The following is a 23,929-nucleotide window of genomic DNA, read 5'->3' as shown; positions in this document are numbered from 1 at the left end:
AGGAAGAGCTCCAGAGGTACTGCATTCATCAAAGACATGGCTGACTTGTTATCCTTGTCACCTAGATGTTGTAAAACTACTGACACGGGTCACAACATAGACATATTTAATTTTTTTTTAATTTAAATTCAATTTAGTTAACACATACTGTATCATTAGCTTCAGGGGTAGAATTTAGTGACTTATCAGTTGCATACAACACCCAGTGCTCATTCCATCACGTGCCCTCCTTAATGCCCACCTTCCAGTTACCCCGTCCCCCACTAACCTCCCCTCCAGCGACCCTCCGTTTGTTTGCTATAGCTAAGAGTGTCTTATGGCTTGCCTCCTTCTCTGATTTTGTCTTATTTTATTTTTCCTTCCTGTCGTCCATGTTCATCTGTTTCTTAAATTCCACATATGAGTGAGATCATACGGTATTTCTTTCTCTGACTTATTTTATTTAGCATAAAACCCTCTAGTTCCATCCATGTCATTGTAAATGGCAAAATTTCATTATTTTTGATGGCTAAGTAATATTCTTTTGTATATATATATGTATATATATGTATATTTGTGTGTGTGTGTGTGTGTGTACATATATATATAACACATCTTCTCTATCCATTCATCTGTAGATATACATCTGGGCTCCTTCCATAGTTTGGCTGCTGTGGACACTATCACTATCAACATTGGGGTACCTGGGACTCTTTGAATCACTATTTTTGTATTCTTTGGATAAATACCTAGTAGTGCAAGTGCTGGGTCATAAGGGAGTTCTGTGGTTAACTTTCTGAGGAACCCCCACACTGTTTTCCAGAGTGGCTGCTCCAGTTTGCATTCCCACCAACAGTGCAAGAGGGCTCCCTTTTCAAGATGGACATATTTTAAAAATCATTATGCTAAAGAAGAGAAGCCACACAGAAAGGCCTATATACCGAAGGATTCCGTTGTTCATGCTATTCTGAAAGACAAAACCATTTTGGCCCAAGTCAGATCAGTCTTTGTCAGGAGCTAGGAATGAAGAGAGGAGACTGAATGCAAAGGGCTCTGATGGGACTTTTGGGGATGGAAATACTGTATATCTTGATTGTGCTGGTGTTTACATGTTTGTACACATTTGTCAAATTTCATCATCCTAGATACATAGGAAGGGAGAATTTGAGGGGCGCCTGGGTGGCTTAGTCGGTTAAGCATACAACTCTTGGTTTCAGCTCAGGTCCTGACCTCAAGGTCATGGGATCAAGTCCCACAGCAGGCTCTGCACTCAGTGGGGAGCCGGCTTAAGATTCTTTCTCCTTCTCCTTCTGCCCCTCCCCTTGCTTGCACACACTGTCTCTCTCTCTTAAATAAATACATCTCTTTTTTTATTTTTTTAAAGATTTTATTTATTTATTCATGAGAGACAGAGAGAGAGAGAGAGAGAGAGAGAGGCAGAGACATAGGAAGAGGGGGAAGCAGGCTCCCTGCAGGAGCCTGATGTGGGACTTGACCCCAGGACCCCGGGATCATGCCCTGAGCCAAAGGCAGACGCTTAACCACTAAGCCACCCAGGCATCCCAATACATCTTTAAAAAAAAGGGGGGGGGGTGGATTTTACTTTATGTAAACTATTATTGTAATTCATCCAGTAAGTCTAACTGAAACAAAAATAATAGCATACTAAGGTCTAATGGACCAAGGACAATGAAACTATCACCCTCCTTAATAGAGATAACACATTATTAATGAAATTTAAATGTCTCTGGTATTTGATTTAGGGTGACCATTTCACAGTTTTGTTTTTTATCAAGCTTATAATCCATTAAAATATCCTATATCTGTCTAGATTTTTAAAATAAATGCAGTACTTTGTATTAATCTTTAAAGATTCCATCTGACATATTTAATTCCATGACATGAACGTAGAGAGGTATTTCTGATTCTGTACATGGTTATACAAGAGTATATTGTGTATGATCTTATGTCATCCACAATTCAGTCAGCATGCTTTATAAAAAAAACATTGTTCTTTGTAGAAAAATCATTTTTAATTTGTTTTTGTTTGGTTGTTTGGTTTAGAATAGATAATATGAAACATGTATTTGTATATGGTAAGATCTAAGTAAGCTGATGAACTACAAAGTCCTGAAGACTGATAAAGCGCTTTGCAAGTTAAGTTATATATATTCTGTTATAATTAGTTCCTTTAAAAAAAGACATGTATTTATTTGAGAGAGAGAGAGAGAGAGAGAGACTGGGGTGAGGGGCAGAGGGGGAGAGAGAGAATCTCAAGTATACTCCCTGCTGAGCATGGAGCCTGATGAAGGCCTTGATTCCACAGCCCTGAGACTGTGACCTGAGCCGAAATCAAGAGTCAGATGCTTAACCGACTTGAGCCACCCAGACGCTCCAGTTCCTTTTATTTTTTGAAAGGAACATTTTCAATCTTTCTTTTTTGAAATGCCACTAGTGTTGAATTATTTTAAGTTATATAAATTACTGTGAGGTTTTGTTTCTTTCAATTCTCTTCATCTTTCTATTTTTACATGTCCTTATATATTTTAAAGAAAAGTGGCATTAAATTATTATATGTAAATCTGTCTTAAATTTCCATATTTACTTGTTTTGTGTTAATAAAACTCAATACAGACAGTTAAGTAATACTCATTTTTTTTTAATTTTATTTATTCATGATAAAGAGAGAGAGATAGACAGAGACACACAGAGAGGCAGAGACACAGGCAGAGGGAGAAGCAGGCTCCATGCAGGAGCCCGACATGGGACTCGATCCTGGGATTCCAGGTTAACGCCCTGGGTGAAACACAGGCACTAAACTACTGAGCCACCCAGGGATCCCCATTATACTCATTTTTTTTAATTGCATATACTGGGATGCTTGGGGGTGCTCAGTGGTTGAGCATCTCCCTTCATCTTGGGTCGTGACCCCAGGGTCCCGGGATCGAGTCCCACATCGGGCTCCCTGCAGGAAGCCTGCTTCTCCCTCTGTGTGTGTCTCTGCCTCTCTCTCTATGTCTCTCATGAATAAATAAATAAAATCTTTAAAAAATTAAAAAATAAAATAAAAATTGAATATGCTTTTGTTTGAATTTGTGATAATCCTACCTTTCTAATTTGTCCTATAGTCAACATACATAGGCTCTCTCTCAACTGAAAGGAAATTTTCTTTGAATAAATTAGAATTTATATACCAATTCTCAAATTAGTATAGAAACATTTTCAACCATAGAACAAAAGTTTTCTCCCCCAAACAGATAAGAAGGTACATCTTCCATGTCACTATCCATTATTGAGAAACCATGTCATACTTTTAGATAATTAGGCTTAAATTCTAGTATTTTGCAGTTCTGTTATAAGATGTGCAAAGGTATTCTAAAAGCAGTATATTCTCAGACATTTCTATAGATAGATATTTCTATAGATTTGACAGTCCTTATTAGTTTGTTATTTCTATTTGCTTATGAGTCTCACCGATTCCATATCTTCCGAGGTTCTCAAAATACCAATATTGTAACATATGAGACAGAAAAGAAATTTTCAACTGACCCTCCCCAGTTGCCAGATACTTGAACTCACACTTTCTTCCTGGACACTCACTTGTACAGAAATAGCTTAACTTCCTAACAGAGACATGTGCAGCTGAGTTTCTTCTGAGTTTTTTCCAGGCAGGTACGAGTCACAGAATGCAAAGCAGTATAAAGCACCTGAGGAAGTCACTTACAGACCTGCATATAATTTAGGACACGCACAGTGGGGTTTGGCTGTTCTCAAATGTACGGATTTATCTATTTCATCTCTCATAATATCTTCTTTATTATACTACATATGGAAATGTCAATGAAAACTATTAAACTAGAAAATGCTTTATGAAAGTCATAAAATGTTAGTTTGCATTACATTTCAATCAGGCATTATGGCTAAACTAAAGCACCATTCATTATCCCTCTCTTTTTCTAGCTCAGTTTCTAGGATACTCACTGGAAACTCTGTGGGCATCTAAAAGGTCATTTCTAATATATACCAGTAACCCTTCGGGTGGGAAGAAACCACCCCCCAGGGCTGGTAATATTACTTTCCTTCTGAGAAATAACACACACCATTTCATCTGTAGGGTAAGTCATAAAAAGAATGTAAAAATAAAAGCACAGAATCAGCTAATCAACAGGAAAGATGTTCTGAAAAATTCTTTGAAAGGGTCCAGAAGTGACTAATTTTTTAAAAGATTTTCTGTACGTAGGTATGTGTGTATGTATGTTTTTGGGGGGCGGGTAGTGAGTGAGCTCAAGCGGGGGGAGGGGCAGAGGGAGAGAATTTCCAGCAGACTCTGTGCTGAGGGCAGAGCCTGATGCTGGGATTACCTCAGGACCCTGACATCATGACCTGAGCAGAAATCAAGAATTAAAATGCTTAACCCAGGTGCCCCCAGAGTGACTAAATTTTTCTTAAAAAACAAAACAAACAAACAAACAAAAACTCTAGTGAGACATTATCACAAACTACGTAATTTATTTCAAGTTATTCTATAGGAAAATGCATGCTATCCCTTTCCATAAGCATTTTTCAAATACTATTTTCTAGCTATCTTGGAATTAGTTACCACTATATTCTAGAGACTGGACACAGATCACAGATCCTGCTTTTAGGGGGCCTAGGGTGTTGTTGAAAGGATAGGGCAGGTCTCAAATTTGCTCAAAACATGAATGAAGGGGAAGAAATCTAAAAATAGCCACGTTTACCACAAAATGTCAAGATTAACAGAATTGGGAACTTGAGAGCTAACTTCAAGTTTTAAGAAATAAATTGACATTTTTACATAGTTCTCTGTTAAATGTAAAAATCTATAACTATCACCATAGTGAGTGCAGAATGTAAGAAACTGGCTAAAGGAATATTGATAAAAATATAAACAATAGATCATTTCTTAAAAACTTAGATGGCTTTGTGCATATTAAAAAAAATAAGTGAAAACATCAGGACATGGCAAATTAAAGAGAATTAGATGAAAAAGTAGTTCATCTTACCTCTATTACCAGTTGCCGAAGAGATGGTGAAGCCATGGAATGCAGACTTGAGTTACCCCTTATGGGACTATGGAGACTAACGTAAGCCACAGCATTTCTCTGCAGAACCTTCTTGAAATCCTGAAACCGCACCAAACCAAAACAAACCAAAAAGCTCCATAAGTAAAAGTAACACATTTTACGTTGTCAGTGATGTGTTGAACTGTAAACACTCCTTACTTAAAATCATTACATTACACAACTACTCTTTAAAAAAAAAAAAATTGTAGTGTGTTAGAGTGTACCAAGGTCCCGAAAGGATTTTGAATAAAGGGGATAAGGAGTTACATATCACACATGACAAAATAGTTTTAAGCATGTTCCTGCTTAAAAAAAAAAGTCAGATCTTAGAAGAAAATGTTCTTCCATGGCTCACATAGAATAAGCTTCAACCAGAGAGTGCAGAATGGAAAGTCTGCTCTAGCCTCAGCACTTAATTTTATAGCTACTGAATCAGAGAAGAGACATGGGTAAACTACTTCAGCGATTAATCAAAGTAGGCCTTTCCTTTGAGACAATGAGCTACGCTTTACATGAAGTAGCTCTTTATCCTGAGCAAAATGTGGCATAATACACCTTTGTCCCTGAACATATTACTGGAAATAAAACCCGATGCATTTTACGCACATGAGTAGCATAAAATGATTTCCGCAGACTAGTTTTTCTACTTGCTGCTGAGCCCTGTCCCCCAAAACTGAAGACCACTGAGGCTATTATTAAGGTGCCACTGTCAAATCCCCCACTTTTTGCACAGATATTTAATAATGACTAATCGTCATGGTGACAATTCCATAGAAAACACCTAAAAAACCCTGTCCTACTTCATGTTTTAGGAACTTAGCTTTCTTCCTCCAACACTAGGAGTCAGGAGACTGTAAGAGCCAGCCTCCCTAGCAAACCAGTATGTGACCCTTATTTTAAGTTGAAAATTCAGCTACCTCTCTGTAAGATTCATTTAATAAATATTTTAAATGAATGGGATTGATGAAAATATAATTGTCCACATACATGCAAGGCCACATTGATTCAGTTTACAGGCAATGATGCTCGATGCTTAAAAAAATTCAAAGACTTTTTGCAATGCACTCCCCCTTGCATGGCTCAGGATGTATGTTAGGAACGACTAATGTTGGACAAGCCTACTCTGAGAACATAGCTTAGAAATATGCATGTTAATTTAGGATGATATAAATTCAATGTGAAAGTCACTAGATAGATATGGAGAAGGCCGTATGATATAATGGAATACATTTTTGGAATTTAAAAAGATTCTTTAAGAACTTTTTTAAAAATGTAACTTACTGTTGCAAGAAACTAAAATAATTGTTTTATGATGAAAAAAATTCTGAAATACTAAAATCAGCTCAGAACACAAATATATTTTCCAAATTGTTTTTTAACTTGTTTATGTCTTTGAAGTAAGTAATTTGGATTAAAAGTCTGAGAGGTTGGTTCAGCTCTTACATTTTCCATCGTACTAAAAATTTGTCAATTTAAAGACCTTCTTTCAGCAATAGAATTTATTCATTTGATTTAGTTCTCTTGAAAATGGAACAGATATTCACACAACTAATTTGAGGATAGAAAAATAATCTAATTTACAATATGTATATCTTGATAAATTCTACACTAAAGTTTTTCCATTTTTAAGACTTCTTTTTCTTCAAATTAAAAAGACACTTGCTATTTTCTTTTGTATCATTTTGATATTTTCTTTGAAGTCAATGGATATTTTAACTTTCTTTTTGAGTACCTAAATAAAAAAATGAAATAGGAGAATTTCTTATTAGATATTTAAGTTTGTCTGTTTTTTCCTCCAAAGCTGAGTTTGTAAATAAATTAGAACATCAAATAGTTTTATTTTCCTAGGGAAAACTATAGATTTTTCCTACACTTCTCTACTAGCCTTCTTTAAAAAAAAAATCATAAATAGAATATCTAAGAGCTTTACAATGTTCTCATTGTTTTTAATACGGCATCAATCCAATTATCAGTTGTCATATCCCATTAAAAATACGATGTACCTGCGAAACTCAGACCTATCAAAAGCATTTGAAACTTAGAGGTACCAGTGGCATTCTTCTAGCTATGACGCAATGCATTCTAGACTTCATTTGGACAAAGCCTTCCTAAGGCAGTTTAGGTAGGCCGGTCGGTTAATAGATTTGTGGGAAAGAAGGAACAGAGAGAGAGAGATGTAAGAATAGAAGGAGGATGGGGTGGAGGAAGGGAGGAGAAAGGGAAAAAGAAAGGAGACCCCTATTTTGAAGCCAATCTACATACCGTGTAGCTACGGTATGAGGCGAAGGTAGTAGATATTTAACATAGGAGACTGTTTCCTAATTCTAGATCATTGCCAGAAAGTCAAAAAAAAAAAAGAAAAGATAAGAAAAGAAAAGTGATTGTATGCATCAGCTCATCTTTTCTTGTCCAGTACCTGTCAAGCTCGTCTGAGGAGAAACACACTAAGTAGGAAAATGCAATCGTGGGTCCACGACTCTGATGACTCTGTTGGTCTGGGAGCAACAAGATAAGATTGTTGCCGAGCACACACAATCCACTGTGTTCTAATTCCCCCTCCTTTTTTATGGGGGATCTTAGCAAGTTAGCAGATGGGACAACTTTGCTGCAAGGTACATTCTTATCCCTGGCTTCCACGGCTGTACTGTGTCAACTTTAGTCGAAAAGAGAGAGCGAGCGAGAGCACGGGAGCGAGAGAAGCATAATGATCAGCGTGCATTTACCTCTCCCCATTCATATGAGCCAATATTGCCAAAAGCTGTTCCTCCCCATGAACAGAAAACGATTGTGCGGTGTGGCCTCCACCCTTTCTTGACTCCTAACATCAAGGCCCGGATGAAAGCTGTGATTACGGCCGTGCTGCTAGCCCATTCTTGTCCGTAAGAACTGGGCGCCGTGTGATGCTGGCTGCCAACTATGATGTAGCGGTCTGCAAAGAGAAGGAAACGAGGGCCATTAAAACAAAATATAGACCTCAACAATGAATTTAATGACATTTACATAATCCTATCGCACAACTGAGCCACAGTTATGTAAAACTGTCCTAATAATTAAGACCTACTTTAACATTTTTCACCCAACTGTCTTGGTTCACACATCTGTGTATATCAAAGCAGAGGCAGCTGCTGGACTCAATTATGATTCCAAAGCTTAGACCCATATTACTGTCCTTTGCAACATGCATATTAATTAAGGAAGGATACAAATATGCCACAGTGAAACCTTTATCTAACATTTTTCCAGGATCGTAGTGGGAAGTGCCCTGTAAACAATGTGTGTATGCTCAGTAAATATTAATGAACTATTAATACATGTGACGGGGAGCAGTTATTCAGTAGCTGTAAATATCAAACAATGTGGTAGTCATATATGGATTTTGAAATAAATGAAGTATTTAGGGAATTAATTACAGCCTCCAACTCAGAGTTTTAGCTCCTCTGGTTTCTCTGAAGGAAAAAAAAATCAACATCAACAGTCATCCAAGTACTGTAAAAGTTTTCTTTTCACATGTTTCATAGAACATACAAAATCTATCAGATACAACATAAAGAGACTGACTATTGTCAATAATAAGGCGGAATAAAAGCAAATCTCCAGAGTTTCCTCTGATTTTGCTGCCACTAAGTGTTACTGGTATAGAATTCCATTTATTTCATCAAGTGCTCCCACACCTCCGGGTAAAAAGATTTCTACCCCGAGTGCCATTTTACTCAGAGATGTCCTGTAGCTCAATGGTGCAGACACTGAAGCCAGCCTGCTCGGGTTTGGACACAGGATATTCAATTTACGAGGTGGGTGACCTTGGAAAATTTATCTCAGCTCTTTATGCCTTAATTTCTTACATAAAAAAATGGAAATACAGGGACGCCTGGGTGGCTCAGTGGTTGAGCATCTGCCTCTGGCTCAGGGCGTGACCCCAGGGTCCTGGGATCGAGTCCCTCGTCGGGCTCCCTGCATGGAGCCTGATTCTCCCTCTGCCTGTGTCTCTGCCTCTCTCTCTGTGCCTCTCATGAATAAATAAATAAAATCTTTAAAAAAATAAAAATGGAAATACAAATAAAACATACATCATCCAGTTACTTTGAGTTGTAAGTGACTTACTATATGTGTAAGGCACTTGGGGCAGTGTCTGACACATAGCAAGTACTACCTGTATGTGGAAGGAATGAATTACTCCTTTACCTCATGGCGCCAAAAAGCCATTTGATGGGAAATCGTTGCATGAAGTTATTTCAGTTTTCCATACTGATTTTAAAAGCAGCGATGGATTTGATCTGCCAACATTTTATCAAAATTTAATTAATGATATAAAGAGAGTGGTTGCAAATGTTGAAACACAGGGAATTTATTTACCCACCTCCCAGATATGTGTGAAAGTTGTGCTTGGGATTATCTGTATTCTAGATAAACCATATCCAAAAGCCTTAATGATCGTTTCTAATTTTCAGAGTCATTAAATAAGAAAATCATGTGAGTGAACAGCCAATATTTTTGCGTAGAATTCAAATAAACAGAATTTGAGAAGCTTTGTCTATTACACACTGAAGAATACTACTGGTAAATTGATTTTAAGAAACTGATTTTTTTTTTCCTATATTGAATTTCAGTTAGGAAAGTTATTTTACCCTAAAGCGAGTTTTGTATAATTTGGTTTTTCTACAAAAACTAGCACATGTAGCAATGATGATAAATATTTCTGGTGCTTCAATTAGAGATTCTTACGATGGAAATTTGTTGAAATAGTTGAAATGCAACTATGACAATTTCCAAATCCATTCATACCTTGCATTTAAAGACATTAAAATCAGAGGTTGTTCAACATTGCTACTGGAAAGAAATTAGAGGAAATATGAACCTTCCGTAAATATTTTAAGAGTTGGCTGGCAGGAAACTTGGAGAGATGTAAAACCTGATCTCAAAACTCTCCGGGTTATCAATCATGGGGCAATTTGACTGAAGTTGTGGAGAAAAACAATTCCCCAGGGAGAACTTGAGTAAATATCCCAACCAAATCAACAGAAGTGGCACAAGTTTGTGCCACTTTCTAGAACGCTACGTGGCTCAACCTCAGTGTATTCGAAGTGTTGCTATTACTCTCTTCATTAATACATGTATTCGTTAGTTTTACTTTTTTAGCCTACATGATGTTATCTGAAGACGCCATGGACATCCCAATGTGAGGTGTAAAATTATTTAAAGTTCAGCTAGGGGACCATTTCCATCAGCATCTTCAAAACCTAAAGCCACACAGACGTGAGGCCGAACTGTCAGTACACCACGGGCCAGACACAGAACATAGGTTAACCCTGAAAGATTCATTTTTGGAGATAAACATGTTTACTTTAAAAAAAAAAGAAAGAAAAAGACATCACAAAACTTTTTTTTTTTTTTTTTTTCCCTAAAAGGTCCTCTCTTGTTAAAAATCAAAAACTCCAGTGGTTATGGTACGGTGACGAAAGAACAAACAGACAAAAAACCCACGCTGGTTTGGGTAGCTTTTCTTCATAAGGAACATGCCAATTTAACGAGTCTAAACTCTTTTCTCATTTTGGTTTCTTTTTTTCCCCCCTTACACTCTCTATTTAGATTTATTCTTGAAGAAAGTAAGAAAGAGAATAAAGACCTACTTCTTGGTTTCATACTGACTGACTCACTCTTCGAGCGGTATGAACGAGCTACAGCTACAGTGGGGCATTTAATGATGCTCTTACATTGTTACAGAGCGTTTTCTTGTGACGGTTTAATAGATTGTTAATACATTACAGAATCTGTACCCCTCCTTACCTGGAGATGTCAAGCCCTTTAAATATCCAATAACATTAGTAATTGTTTTGAATTTCGTAACTGTCTGAACTTGCATGTTGACAATTCTTTCATCTGAAAAAAAAATTATAAGATATTTGCTTTTCTATATCCTCTTGTTGTTTCTTAAAACATTCACCTTAATTTATCGAATGTCGTTATCACAAGAATTCCAAAACAATTGAAAATTTCTAGAAAATCAAAGCTACACCTTCCGGCAAGTACCTACCGAATCCTTCTGTGTAGACTCTATTTTAGGTACTTGTTATACAATGAGGATCAGGCTACAGTTGCTCATAGAACCGCAGTGCAGAGCTATAAAGAGGCAATTTGAGACTCCACATTCAGAGCTGCAGTGAAGTTCAACATGAGAGCACACAGAAGACCTCGGGGAGATGTGGACAACTCACACTTTAAAAAATATGGATCACATAAAAATATTTCCAAAGAAATTTAAGTGCTTTTCTAGCTTCAGAAAAAGAACATGTGGAAGCTAATTTAATCTTTCCTGCGTGATTCATTATTACGTTATCACATGGAAAACTGTAAACCAGCAATACAGAAATTAAGAGTAAGGATTTCTAAAGCTATACATATTTTTTTGCAGTCTTCATTTTCATCCGTGTTGGTTGGTTTCTCACTTTTATTCTAAATCTCCACCGAGTTGCTCTGCCTCTTTGAGTGCTTGTATTCGTGCCTGATACTCAAAAATTTCAACAACAAATAAGACAAAGACACCACGATCAGGAGACACTTCAGTCACAGTCCTGGAGCCATCTTTGAAGGCCTTTGGGGGTGACGGGTATTAATCATGTACTTGATGGATCCTGGGAAGTCTTGGGGTAGGAGGTTCAAGGGAAGCTAGGAGGTTCTTCTGGGGGGTTGCGGATGGCAATTAGGATGCAGATAATGTGGGACATCTGGTTGGCTCAGTGGTTGACCATCTGCTTTCAGCTCAGGGCGTGATCCTGGGGTCCTGGGATCGAGTCCCACATGGGGCTCCCCGCAGGGAGCCTGCTTCTCCCTCTGTCTGTGTCTCTGCCTCTCTCTGTGTCTCTCATGAATAAATAAGTGAAATCTTAAAAAAAAAAAAAAAAAAAAAAAAAAAAACAAGCAAGCAAGCAAGCAGGTAATGCCAAGTAGCCAGGCTCTACTGACAGGCCTTCAAATGCCACTTTTTTCTACTGGTTGAAAATTGTTTAATAATAATAATTGTCTTGTTTCCTTTCATGTACCCTTTCTGGGAATGCAAATGGGAAATCAATATACTGAGTTTATTAAAATTAAAACTAAACAAGAGTAAAGATTCCCTGAGAGAATGTCTGAGCACCTCAGATATGAGAAATGGAAATTTGCATAAGAGCCCAAGTATTGTGGTTTTTAGCTTAGGTGCTATGCACTTTTGTTTGTTTTAAATTAATATACTTTTTTTTTTTTTTTAATAGCAGTTTCAGATTTACAGGAAAATAGATTGGAAAGTACAAAGTTGTCAAATATCCAGTCTCTCTCCCCCACTCCTATTAACGTTTATCATTTGGGTGATCTAGTGATTATCATTGATAAGCCAACATTAATACATAATTGTTAACCGAAGTCCACGGTTTACATGAGGGCTCACCCTTTGTGTAACCCGTACTATGGATATTGACCACGTATAAGGGAAAGTATCCAAGCTTACAGGATCAAGCAGAGGAGTTTCACTGCCCTACAAACCTCCTGTGCTCTACCTTTTCATCCTTCCCCTACTCACTCCTTATTGAACCACTGATCTTTTAAATTTCTCCATAGTTTTCTTTTTTCTAGAACATTATATAGTTGGACTCATATGGTTGTTTTTTTGTTTTGTTTTGTTTTTAGGGTTTATTTGGGGGGGGTGAACGCGGGGGTGAGGGGCACAGGGAGAGGGAGGAGTGAATCTCAAGCACATGCCCACTGAGCATGGAGTCCTGCACTGCTGGAGCTCACCCCCCTGAGATCATGCCTGGAGCCAAAATCAAGAGTGGGCTGCTTAACTGCCAAGCCACCCAGGCACCCGTCGTATATTTGTTTTTAACGTTTATTTCCCTTCTCTACTTTTGTTCCAAAGAGTTCAGATAAGTGAACTTCAGGCAAGTGACTCATTACTTTAGAGTTTTCTAAAAATCTATTTTTAAAATAGATTTTTTCCAGCTTATTTTTGAGTTAGACATGGATGAAAAAATATTCTCTGGTTTTATAAGATTCTTTTGTTTTCCTCATTTAGAAGTGAGAAAACCTCACAAGATTTGGAAACCTGCAACATAGGGCTTAGAATATTACCTTGCATTAATATAGTTTCTTACAAATTATAGTAGACATTTTCCCATGTACACGCGAGGTCTCATTGGATCTCACTGATTCTTGAAACAACCAAGTGAAATGGGTTCTATTATCTTTATTGAATAAGGCACATGGGGCAGGCCAGGGACTTAAACCAAGGTAAATATAATAATCATATAAATAACATTTTTAGCTAACAATAAAGTCTCTCCCCCTCTAAGACTCTATTTCTTTCATTATGAGATATTCTTCGTATGTATATACAAGAATCAAAACTAATACAACATACTATGATGATCCACATCTAGTTTTCACATATTATTTTACTATATTTCCTTCATTCATATCATTTTTCAGTAATGAATACGATCCCGCAGACTTGGTTATAACCCTAAGGTAAATGCTAATCATTTCAGGTTTTGTTATATAGATTTAGATAGATTGGTAGGTTGATAAGTAGGTAGATATAGGTAGACATGAGCATAGGCACATTAGAAATAAACATACTCCATTATTATATAAGCTTTGATATTTGACAGATATTATTTACCCCCTCTTTTTCCCCACTCAGCATTACGTTTTTCTAACTTTCCATGAATGTAAATGGAGATCTGGTTCATTCATTTAAACTGCTAAGTAGTATTTGGTTGTAAAGTCAATTCCAGCTGATGCTCTAGCTCCGTTACTGAGATCTAGGAGGTTATTTCCACATTTTCAACATTACAGTGTGGCAAAGAGATTTTTTTCTTTACATTTCTTTTTGCACATGTGCCATTGTTTTCTCCAATTAGATAACTAGAAGTAGTGGGTTATAATATATGTGTATCTTCCACTAATATAAAATGTGTTTATTCCACTAATATATATGTATCTTCGACTAATATCTTCAACTAATGTATGGAGAAATTGCTTATCATATTTTTTTTTTTTTTACTTTTGACAATATGATGGGTACAAAACTCTTCTTATTGCTTTAATTTGCATTTCCCTGGTTACTAGTGAGGTCCATAAATTTTATATATTTTATGTCCAGGTTTTTCATTCATATTCTTTGACATATTCCTTTGAGTTTATCATTTTGGGTATTTTTGTGGGGCTCTTTTATTTTGACTATTATTCTCTTATGAGTTATATGTATTACATATACTTTTCAGTCTGTGGTTTACATTTTCTAGATACTTATTATATTTTAAATATTAATATGGTGAAAACAATAATATTTCAATATTCTCCTTGAGTACTTGTGGGATTTTTATGTTTTGTTGTTTTTACTTTTTTAAGAAACACTATTTTCTAATGTCACAAAATGTTTTCCAAGTATTTTAAAACTGAATTTTCAAATTTGTGTTTTTAATCTAGTCAGACTACATTGTGAAGTAGGTATTCAATATTACCTCTGTGTTGGGATGGTCAGTTGTTCACACATACTTTATTAAAGACATTTGAGGATTGCATTCGGGATGAGTTAAATTAATGAACTCATTTGAGGAGTGTCTTCTGTCCATAAACATTGTATGTCTCTCTATTTCAGTTGTTTTTCAGGTCTTTTTAACAAAGTTTTATATTCTGCTCCAGAAAAGGATTGCACAACCATTATTAATTTATTTTTATGATGTTCCTACTACGACAACAATATATAATATTTATAACTTTTTCTATCATGTATAAGCACACTATTTAATTTCTCACCTTGGTCTTACAATGAGTCTTCTTGCTAACCTCTGGAGATTGTAATAGTTGATCTATAGAGTTTTTATTTTTGTTAGTTTCAATTTAGGAAATGGCTTACCAGAAAAAGAGAGCTTTGTTTACTTCTTTCAAATTTTATGACTTTCAATTATCATTCTTATCATCCTGTCTAGGGCTGCTAGTGTTATACAGAATAAAAGCATTGAAAGCAGGATTCCCTGGTCCTTCCTTTGTGCTTTTCATTTTTAAAAGAATGTTTCTTGGATCTTACTTTTAAAAAGAAACAAGTGATATTTGCTATAGGTTCCTGGAAAATTCCCTTTCAGATTAAGGAAGAACACTTCTGTTCCTACTTTGCAAAGAGATTTTGTCATAAACAGATGTTGAATCATCTTTTGAGATAATTGAAGGCTTTTCATTTTACTGTGCTAAAAAATGCATATGTTCCTGGACAAAATTCTACTTAGTCATGATATGCTTTCTGTAATTGGCTACTAATGTTTTTAGGATGTTTTCATAAATAAGAGATTGGCTGACAATTTTACTTATCATTTGTCCTTGTCTTGTTTTGGGATCTGGATTATACAACCTCACAAATGTTTAGGGATATTTGCTTCTTTTCCTGGATTTTTCTAAGAGTTTACAGGTAGCACAGGGATTATCCATTTTACAAAGAAGTGCCAGGATTCATACATAAACTATTGAGTTCTCATATTTTGTATGTGGGGTGAGGAAGCAGAGTATATTCTCATTTAATGTATTTTTTCATTTAATTAACATTTTCAAATAAATATTCATGGTTATAAATTCATTCAGATATTTAACATGTTTATTGCTTCTAGTTATTTGCATTTAGTTGTTCACTATATTCTTGTGCTTCCAAAAAAAGAAAAAAAAAAGAAAATCACTCTGTATATCTATTTTTGTCCGCTTTTCTAACATTAACTCATTCTTGTCTTTTTTTTTCTTTACCAGTTTTGCTAGAAGTATCTAAGTTATTAGTATTTTCAAATGGGATTCGTAGTTCCTCATTATAAATTATTTTTTCACTTCAATATTATATTCTATGCTTACCATTACCTTTGTTCAATTTTATTTGGATGCATTTAAGGTTACAGATTTTTTATATAGATTTAGTATGCTGTTGAAATTAATATATTAATTTCAGCATATGGTCTTTTTATCTTACATTCCAAATTTTAAAATTTTTTACTATTATTCATTATTTTTCAAACACTATTCTTAGTTTGCAAGTTATTTTTTTTTAAAGATTCATTTATTTATTTTGAGATAAAAAGAGAGAGTGGGGGAAAGAGTGAGAGGGAGAGAAAGAGAGAGAATCAAGCAGACTCCCTGCTGAGGCAGGGCTTGATTCCATAAGAGCCTGAGATCATGACCTGAGCCAAACCCAAGTCAGTCACTCAACTGACTGAGCTGTCCAGGCATCACCCATCATTCTTTCTGTAATATATATGATCCATTAGTTCAAATAATTTTAAAGTATTCAAATAGAAGGTGTGTGCTACTATTGACATCTAACTTAATTACAGACAGAAAGCAGGGTCTGTAAGCTTAGTGATTCTTTGATATTATGTGAGATTTGTTTTGTGACCTCTATAGGCCATTACATCTGATAAATAGAGAATATACATTTTAATAAAATGTCCCATACAAAAACATGCAATCCCTGTTATATGAGGGCAGCATTTCATATATAAGCCCTGTAGATCAAGGTTGGAAAACTGTGGGGCTGTAACTTTATTCATTGTTCTCTATAATTTCTCTGTTAATTACTGAGACATGTTAAAGTTCCCCAAATGATTTGTCTTTATCAATTGTCCTGGCAATACTAGCAACCTTTCCTGTGCATATTTTTAGACTATTTGTTTTTTGTATTCAAGTTTGGAATTCCTATATCTTTCTGACTTCTATATAGAATGCGTAGAGCAATTATTTCTTACATCTTCTTTATCTCCTTTTTTTCCCTACAGTCTTCCTCCCCTCCTCCCCTCTGATATTAATAAAATCATTCCATCTTTCTTTTCCTTAGCATTTCTCTGATATATATTTTCCCAGCAATGCATTTACTTTTGCCAGGCATCCCAGGAGCATCTCTGGCTCAGGGACAATTTTTATGCATATTTCTTGGCTTACAGTTTCTGTACTACAATAGTAGTGGAAATTCTGAGCTAGGGTTTTTGATTTCTAAATAAGAATTTTTCTTTTTTTCCATCCAGAGTTCAGATAGAAGAAAGAATCCCTGTACTGGTGGGTGAGCTCCTTTCTAGTCTTCCTACTACCTGCATCTATGCTACTTACTACTCCCTGCTCCCTATAGACACATAACTATGCCTTCTGTCCTCATGTATTACTATATTCCCACTCTAATTTACCAGAATCCATAATTTTCCAATACCAGGCAATCACAGGGTAAACTATTTTGCTTATTTCTCTGATTTTTTGTTCAATCTTCATTTTTGCCCCTGGATATTTGACTTTCTTTTTTGATAGCTGCTTTTAAATATATATATACATATATAAATATATATATATTAAAATATATATAAAATTTATTCATTCCTAAATTTTATTTATTTATTTATTTATTTATTTATTTATTTATTTATTTATAATATATTTATTTATTTATTCCTGAGAGACACAGAGAGAAGCAGAGACACAGGCAGAGGGAGAACCAGGCTCCATGCAGGGAGCCCGTGTGGGACTTGATCCCGGGTCTCCAGGATCACAACCTGAGCCAAAGGCAGATGCTCAATCACTGAGCCAACCAGGTGCCCTTTAATAGCTGCTTTTTAAAATGTTTTTTCTTCTATTTCATTGAGTCATTAAAATTTGTATGGAACACTTCAAATATTTTGTCCTGCCCTCTTTCCATACTAAAGTCTAAGATTTCTATCTAGAAGATACATGGAGATCTGAAAACATGAAGACAATCTTTTGCTCTGAGGGGGATGCTATATTTTCATTGGATCTTCCCAGCTGAGAGAAGGACCTTTTTATGTATCATTGCACAAAGACCAGACCAAAATAATAATATATAATATAACAAAAGTCACCTTTTCCTCTATTTATTTGCATCCCCATACTTGATCTTGATATTCATACATATTGTTTCAGGATGCCTGTGTGGCTCAGCGGTTGAGCATCTGCTTTTGGCCCAGGGCATGATCTCAGGGTTCTGGGATCTAGTCCCATATCGGGCTCCCTGCATGGAGGCTGCTTCTCCCTCTGCCTGTCTCTCTCTCTCTGTCTCTCTCTCTCTCTGTCTCTCTCTCTCTTTCTCTCTCTGTGTCTCTCATGAATAAATAAATAAAATCTTTTAAAAAAAAGTGCTTATAAAAATACATATTGTTTCATATTATTCCATGCCCATATCTGAAAACAAATATTGTGTTTCCCTTTATGAGAAGCAGCACCATGATCACACTTTCACTTATAACATGAGAGAGCCACCAAAACTTTGGATAAACTCCCATGACACATCTATTGCTGTTGGCATCGCTAATTTAAACAGTCCACTGGTAAGGCAATGTTACTCTTCATAGCAATAACAATAGCAATCCTATACTTTGGAATTTATTCTACAAGAATAATTGAATTCTTCCCAGTATAATGTCTAACTGCAATTACAGAAAATGGCATAGATATCCCAAATAGGGAAATGACTTAGAAAATTGTGGTAAACTGTGTGCCTGTTAAAATGTAAGCATATGAGCACTGGGTGTTATGCTATATGTTGGCAAATCAAACTCCAATAAAAAAAAAGTAGAATACCAAAAGATATAGATAATGACTGAACTTAGGTAAAAATGTGTTTACAGACAAAATATTAAAAAGGAAAGAGTAATAAATGAAACAAAGACTGGGTTAGGAAGGCCTCCCAGGATCTCCTGGGGTGAAATCTTGTTGTAAAGAGGTTTGAACAAGCCTGAACCCTTGGACATTTATTCTTCTCCTCCAATTTTCAGGCGTGATGGGAATTAAAATCTAAGGAGACCATCTTCTATTGCTTCACCTTATGATACCAAATCCCTGAAAACTGAGGTTGTCTGGGGACCTGGCAGAAAAGGAGAGAGGTTTAGGATGTTCTATTATTGGGGAAACGATGACTACCATTATGCAAACCCAGAAAGATATAAATTAGGTATACATAGATATACCCAAGATATATAATCGACTCCAGCTCTGCGCTCCTAGAAGTCATAAGAGGGTAGCTAATACCTCTAGAGCAACATAAACTCCCAGACCAGAATACTTAGACACCTGGTTGTGCAGCACACAACCACACAACAGAAACAAAATGAACATATATATTACCCAAAGTAAACACTGAAACACACAACACGTGAGTTTAATAAGCATTATAATTAAACACGACAACAGAAGGGGATGCATTAGCGATAAGAAACAACCAGAAAACACTTTCAAAAGAAGAAATAATAGGTAAGGAAATAAACTGATTAAAAGATATATGACAATAGATAGGATGAGTAGATAGAAATGGTAAGTAAGAATATAACTGAAAATTGAATTTAAGAGCTATATCAGGTTGAGGATTGTTTCCAGGAACCACAGAAAAGGGTAAAGAGAGAAAACAGGAAAGTACAATTAAAAATCATGGTGGGTAGAAATAGGAGTTCTAAAAAGGATGCCAGAGGAAGAAGAAGAAGAAAAATAAATGGAGGAGAAGAAATATTTAAAGAAATAATATTATTCCAAAATAGGGCAAAACATCTATATATTTTTGTTTCGTTTTTGTTTTAAAACATTTTATTTATTTACTCATGAGAGTCACAGAGAGAGAGAGAGAGAGTGGCAGAGACACAGGCAGAGGTAGAAGCAGGCCCCATGCCAGGAGCCTGATGCAGGACTCGATTCCGGGACCCCGGGGACATGCCCTGGGCTGAAGGCAGATGCTCCATGGCTGAGCCCCCCAAGCGTCCCACATCTATATATTTTATAATGAAGTTTAAAAGCATGTAGGATATAGAGAAAAATTCTAAAGGTTCTCAGAGTGGAAACCAGATCACTTACAAAAAAAAAAGAAGAAGAAGAAGAAGAAGAAGAAGAAGAAGAAGAAGAAGAAGAAGAAGAAGAAGAAGAATCAGGTTGATAACAAGCTTCTCAAAAACAACATGACACCAAAAGGCCATAAAATTAAAGAAATTTTTTAAAGAGCCAGAGAAATTTTGAACCTAGATTGTTTGGTAACAAAAAAGGGAGGGCAATGAAGTTGTCCAGCCCTGGAGTAATGGATCTATCAAATGTAGTAAAGCTACTTTTTTGCAAAACCGTAGAGCACCTAGAAGCAATGGAGTAGACAGGGGACAGCAGGGATAGAGCCACAGAGTAATAAGTGAAAAAAAAAAACAGAATCCAAAGACATATTCTCAATGATATGTACAAAAATCTTCACTTCCTTCCTGTTTCTGAATACGTCAGTCCTACAAACTCTTAGGTGAGGTTGGCCAGGATAGCACATCCGGCAGCAGCAGTAGGATATGATGCACAGCGAGCGAGGGGTCATGTGAAGGAAGGCGAGCATCCCAGTGGGTTGTGGTGCTGCATCCCAGGGTGCCGGGGCTGAGGCATGTGGAGCACAGTGTGTGTGTGTGTGTGTGTGTGTGTGTGTGTGTGTGTGTGTCTGTGTGTGTCTAAGCCTGAAAATTGGGAGCGAAGCAACTGTCAGGGGGAACAGAGCAATGAGAGAAGTCAGGGATGAGGACTGAGAATGGCATCTCCATTTCAGGGCTGAACAGCACATTGCCTTGGGAGCTGAAGGGGTCAGGAAGGTAAGCGCCCCACGGATGGGGGACAGGCAGGGCGATTAGTGCAGGCCAGACAGTCCATGTGGGGCTGAGCCCGGCTTTTCTGTCGGACCCACAACGGAGTGAGAAAGGCTTTCTTACGGAGGAAGGAGTAATGACATCAGTGGAGTACACGCAAGGGAAGTAATGACCCAGCTCATATTCAAGGGCATGACCCGCACAGGATCTCTCATTGTTAGTGAAGAGACTAGAAACATGGGAAGAGAAAAACAGCAGGTATTCGTAGGTCCTTTCGGTGTCTCAATAGATATACATAGATATAAAACTAAATAAAGATATAATTTGAATGTACATACATGTATATCTATACAGATTTAAATTAAATATATTAAATATATTAAATTAAATTAAATTAAATATATTATATTTAAATTAAATATATTCTCCCCAGTTTTGTTTACTAAGTACTGAAGGAAGTAACACTCCAATGGCCATGAGCTCATCTAGGATCCACATCTTGTTTTCCAGATATCATTCTCTACTTGAAAGATAGGACTTTTTTGAGAAACGGCTGATAACATGGTTGGGGCTGGGGAGTACAAAATGATTTGATATATCAGATTTCTGTTGTATCAAAAATGAAGGAGATTTGCAAATCATGAGAATATGCCACAGACAGGACCTAGGTTGAAGGTGCTATTTCGGGCTGACCGGGGACAACTTGAGTATCACAATAAAAGTAGTACCGGCCTATAACCCATTGAATAAAGTGGGGATATAAATCCTAACCATATTATAAATTGATACTACATGTATAAATAAAAACCCAAACAAACAGGAAAAAGAAAGCTCTTCTTTAGAGCAGAATGTCAACCCGTAAAAAAAAAATAAAAAAAAAAAAAAAAAGAATGTCAACCCGTAAAAGCAGAGGGATGATGAACTTCGAAGGTCACTTTTGGCTCAGCTTGGTAAGGACTAATTGGCCCCAAAGCATAAATAATTGTTAAAACTAGTGGATGGGCATAGGAGGGGGTGGGGACAGGAGCTCTGCATGATTTCAAATAATTATTAATTGTATAAAGAAAGAAATTTAAAAATAATAACTTCAACGAGGAGCCCTCACAGATTTTTGATGAATTAAATGATCAAAGTTAGTATTCCCAGTAATGGGACAAATTGATATCAGCAATGGGGTGGGGGGGGGACAGTCTTACTCTGTAATGTTGCTGCCAAAGATGCAGCAGCTGAAATTATTTATGGGAAAACATGAGCTAAACCCACACTGGGGAACATTCTACAGGTAGCTGGCATGTAAGCTTCAAAATTGATAAAGCCATGAAAGTCAAACAGAGACTGAGACTATTCCGGATTTAAGGAAACAGGCCACTTGGTAATTCCCAACACAGGACTCTAGATCCCGTTGCTACTTAGGTCATTACTGACACAACTAAGATTTGCACGGGGCCTCCGGGGTGAGTACCCGACAGCCACGTATGCACGTTTCATTCATGATCGTGATGGTTGCGTGGTCTGCAGGGACAATGTCACCGCTTTTGGGGGAATTCGGATGTGATGGGTCATCTTGGTGGTAGTTTGCTCTCAGGTAGTTGAGAAAAAAAAATTATTTGTGCTAATCTTGAAACTTTGCTGGAAGTTCACATTTATTTCAAAATTAAAAAAACAACATTTAGAATGAGAAAATCCTGGATAACATTTAGATGTCACTTATTATTTAAAAAGTCAGTGCGTGTGTGTGTGCATGTGTGTGTATTGCTACTTTAAGATAACATTTCCAGCTCACATTTGCCAAATGCTTTCTGTCTTTCATGCTTCAAAGTTTGATGGCAGCTTTAAATTTAATGTGTGAAGTTCAAAAGATTTCAAGATGACAAAAATGCGTTCCACTCAGAGAACATTTGTATTCAAATAGGGTGAGGAGACCTAAAAGTAGTTGCCCTCTCTCTAGTCCTGAATTTCATCACGTGCAGAGAAAAATATCCTACTACAGAAATTCTTTTCCAGGGGCAATTCTGTCTCATATTCCATTGCTATTGTGAAGACTCGATTAATCCTGGTCTCCTGGGCAGCCCGGGTGGCCCAGGGGTTTAGGGCCTGCCTTCAGCCCAGGGTGTGATCCTGGAGACCCGGGGTCGAGTCCCACGTCAGGCTCCCTGCATGGAGCCTGCTTCTCTCTTTCTCTCTCTCTCTCTCTCTCTCTCTCTCTCTTGTGAATAAATAAATAAAATCTTAAAAAACAATCCTGGTCTCCTTCACTCAGCTAACAAAGCCTCATCTCCACCTGCACTGTGAGTAAGCGGGACTCAGCATCTAGGAAAAGTCCCATCCCCATTTGGAGAGATTTGAGGACTAAAAGTTGCAACGAACTCTGAATCCTAATTCCACTAAATAAACTGTCGTTGGTTTCTTCAACATAGTTCTTGCTAGGATTCCTAATTTTAATTATTTGCCTCATTCTGTGCACCTGACTCTCTTTTTAGCTGCCTGACTCTAGAAAAGAACTTCTAGGATGGGGGCTGTGATTTGTTTTCTTTGTTTTTCAATTTCCCTGAAATCTAGAATCACACTTTTGGTGGCTGGGACTTCATAAACCGCTAGCATCTCTCCTAAATGCCAACTGCTTCTCTAAATATCTGAGTATAAACTGCTTCTGGATTCTATGTCATCACAGCTTGTCTAGGTTTCTCAGTGCTCCATTTCTCCACGTGAGATCTCTCCATTGCCAAATGTTTTTCTGAACCAATATACCATTGGTTGATATCTTATACTAGATCAAGGGTCTTATGGGAATTATTGATCAACTGACATGGCACACATGCTAACCAATCAGAATGCACTGGCAGCAAATGACTGGAATGCCCACACCAACAGATGCAAACTGATATCCCTGCCCCAGATGCTGTTTTTCTTGCCATATTGTAATTTTTTCAGGAGCTCCATTTCAGTCTATCCTGCAGGGAACATCACCTTACACAAGAATTCTACAGAAGGGGCACCTGGGTGGCTCAGTAGGTTTAGCGTCTGACCTTGGCTCGAGTCATGACCTCAGGGTTGTGTGGTTGAGCCCTGTGTCAGGCTATGAGCGCAGCAGGGAGTCTGCTTTTCCCTCTCTCTCTGCCTTTTCCCCCATTTGTGCATGCATGAAGAAAAAAAAGAGTTCTACATAAGAGTCTGCACAAATTCTAGTCCTAAGACCTGACTAGATCCACCAGGGCCCCCCTCACCTGATGTGATACGCCTTACCATATCCTGGATACTGACAATAACACC

The 23,929-nt window shown here is 36.9% G+C and overlaps 1 protein-coding gene across 5 annotated transcripts in view; it reads right to left on the bottom strand.

Moving 5' to 3' along the window:
• The window catches only part of NAALADL2 (N-acetylated alpha-linked acidic dipeptidase like 2), an 880,805-nt gene that overhangs the window by 286,173 nt on the left and 570,703 nt on the right, over window positions 1-23,929 (bottom strand). For 4 of the 5 annotated variants that reach the window (XM_072808120.1, XM_072808122.1, XM_072808124.1 and 1 more), the window contains exons 7-9: window positions 10,848-10,940; window positions 7,787-7,992; window positions 5,004-5,123 (exon numbers count right to left, since the gene is read on the bottom strand). In XM_072808120.1, the coding sequence (XP_072664221.1) occupies window positions 5,004-5,123; window positions 7,787-7,992; window positions 10,848-10,940 (419 nt within the window). The remainder of the gene's footprint in view (window positions 1-5,003; window positions 5,124-7,786; window positions 7,993-10,847; window positions 10,941-23,929) is intronic. The other variant, XM_072808121.1, reaches the window with a different exon arrangement.

Source organism: Canis lupus, chromosome 31, assembly GCF_048164855.1.
Source record: "Canis lupus baileyi chromosome 31, mCanLup2.hap1, whole genome shotgun sequence".
NCBI classification, from domain to species: Eukaryota; Metazoa; Chordata; class Mammalia; order Carnivora; family Canidae; genus Canis; species Canis lupus.
The sequence above is the reverse complement of the archived record's forward strand: the minus strand, read 5'-3'. Positions and strand labels throughout refer to the sequence as shown.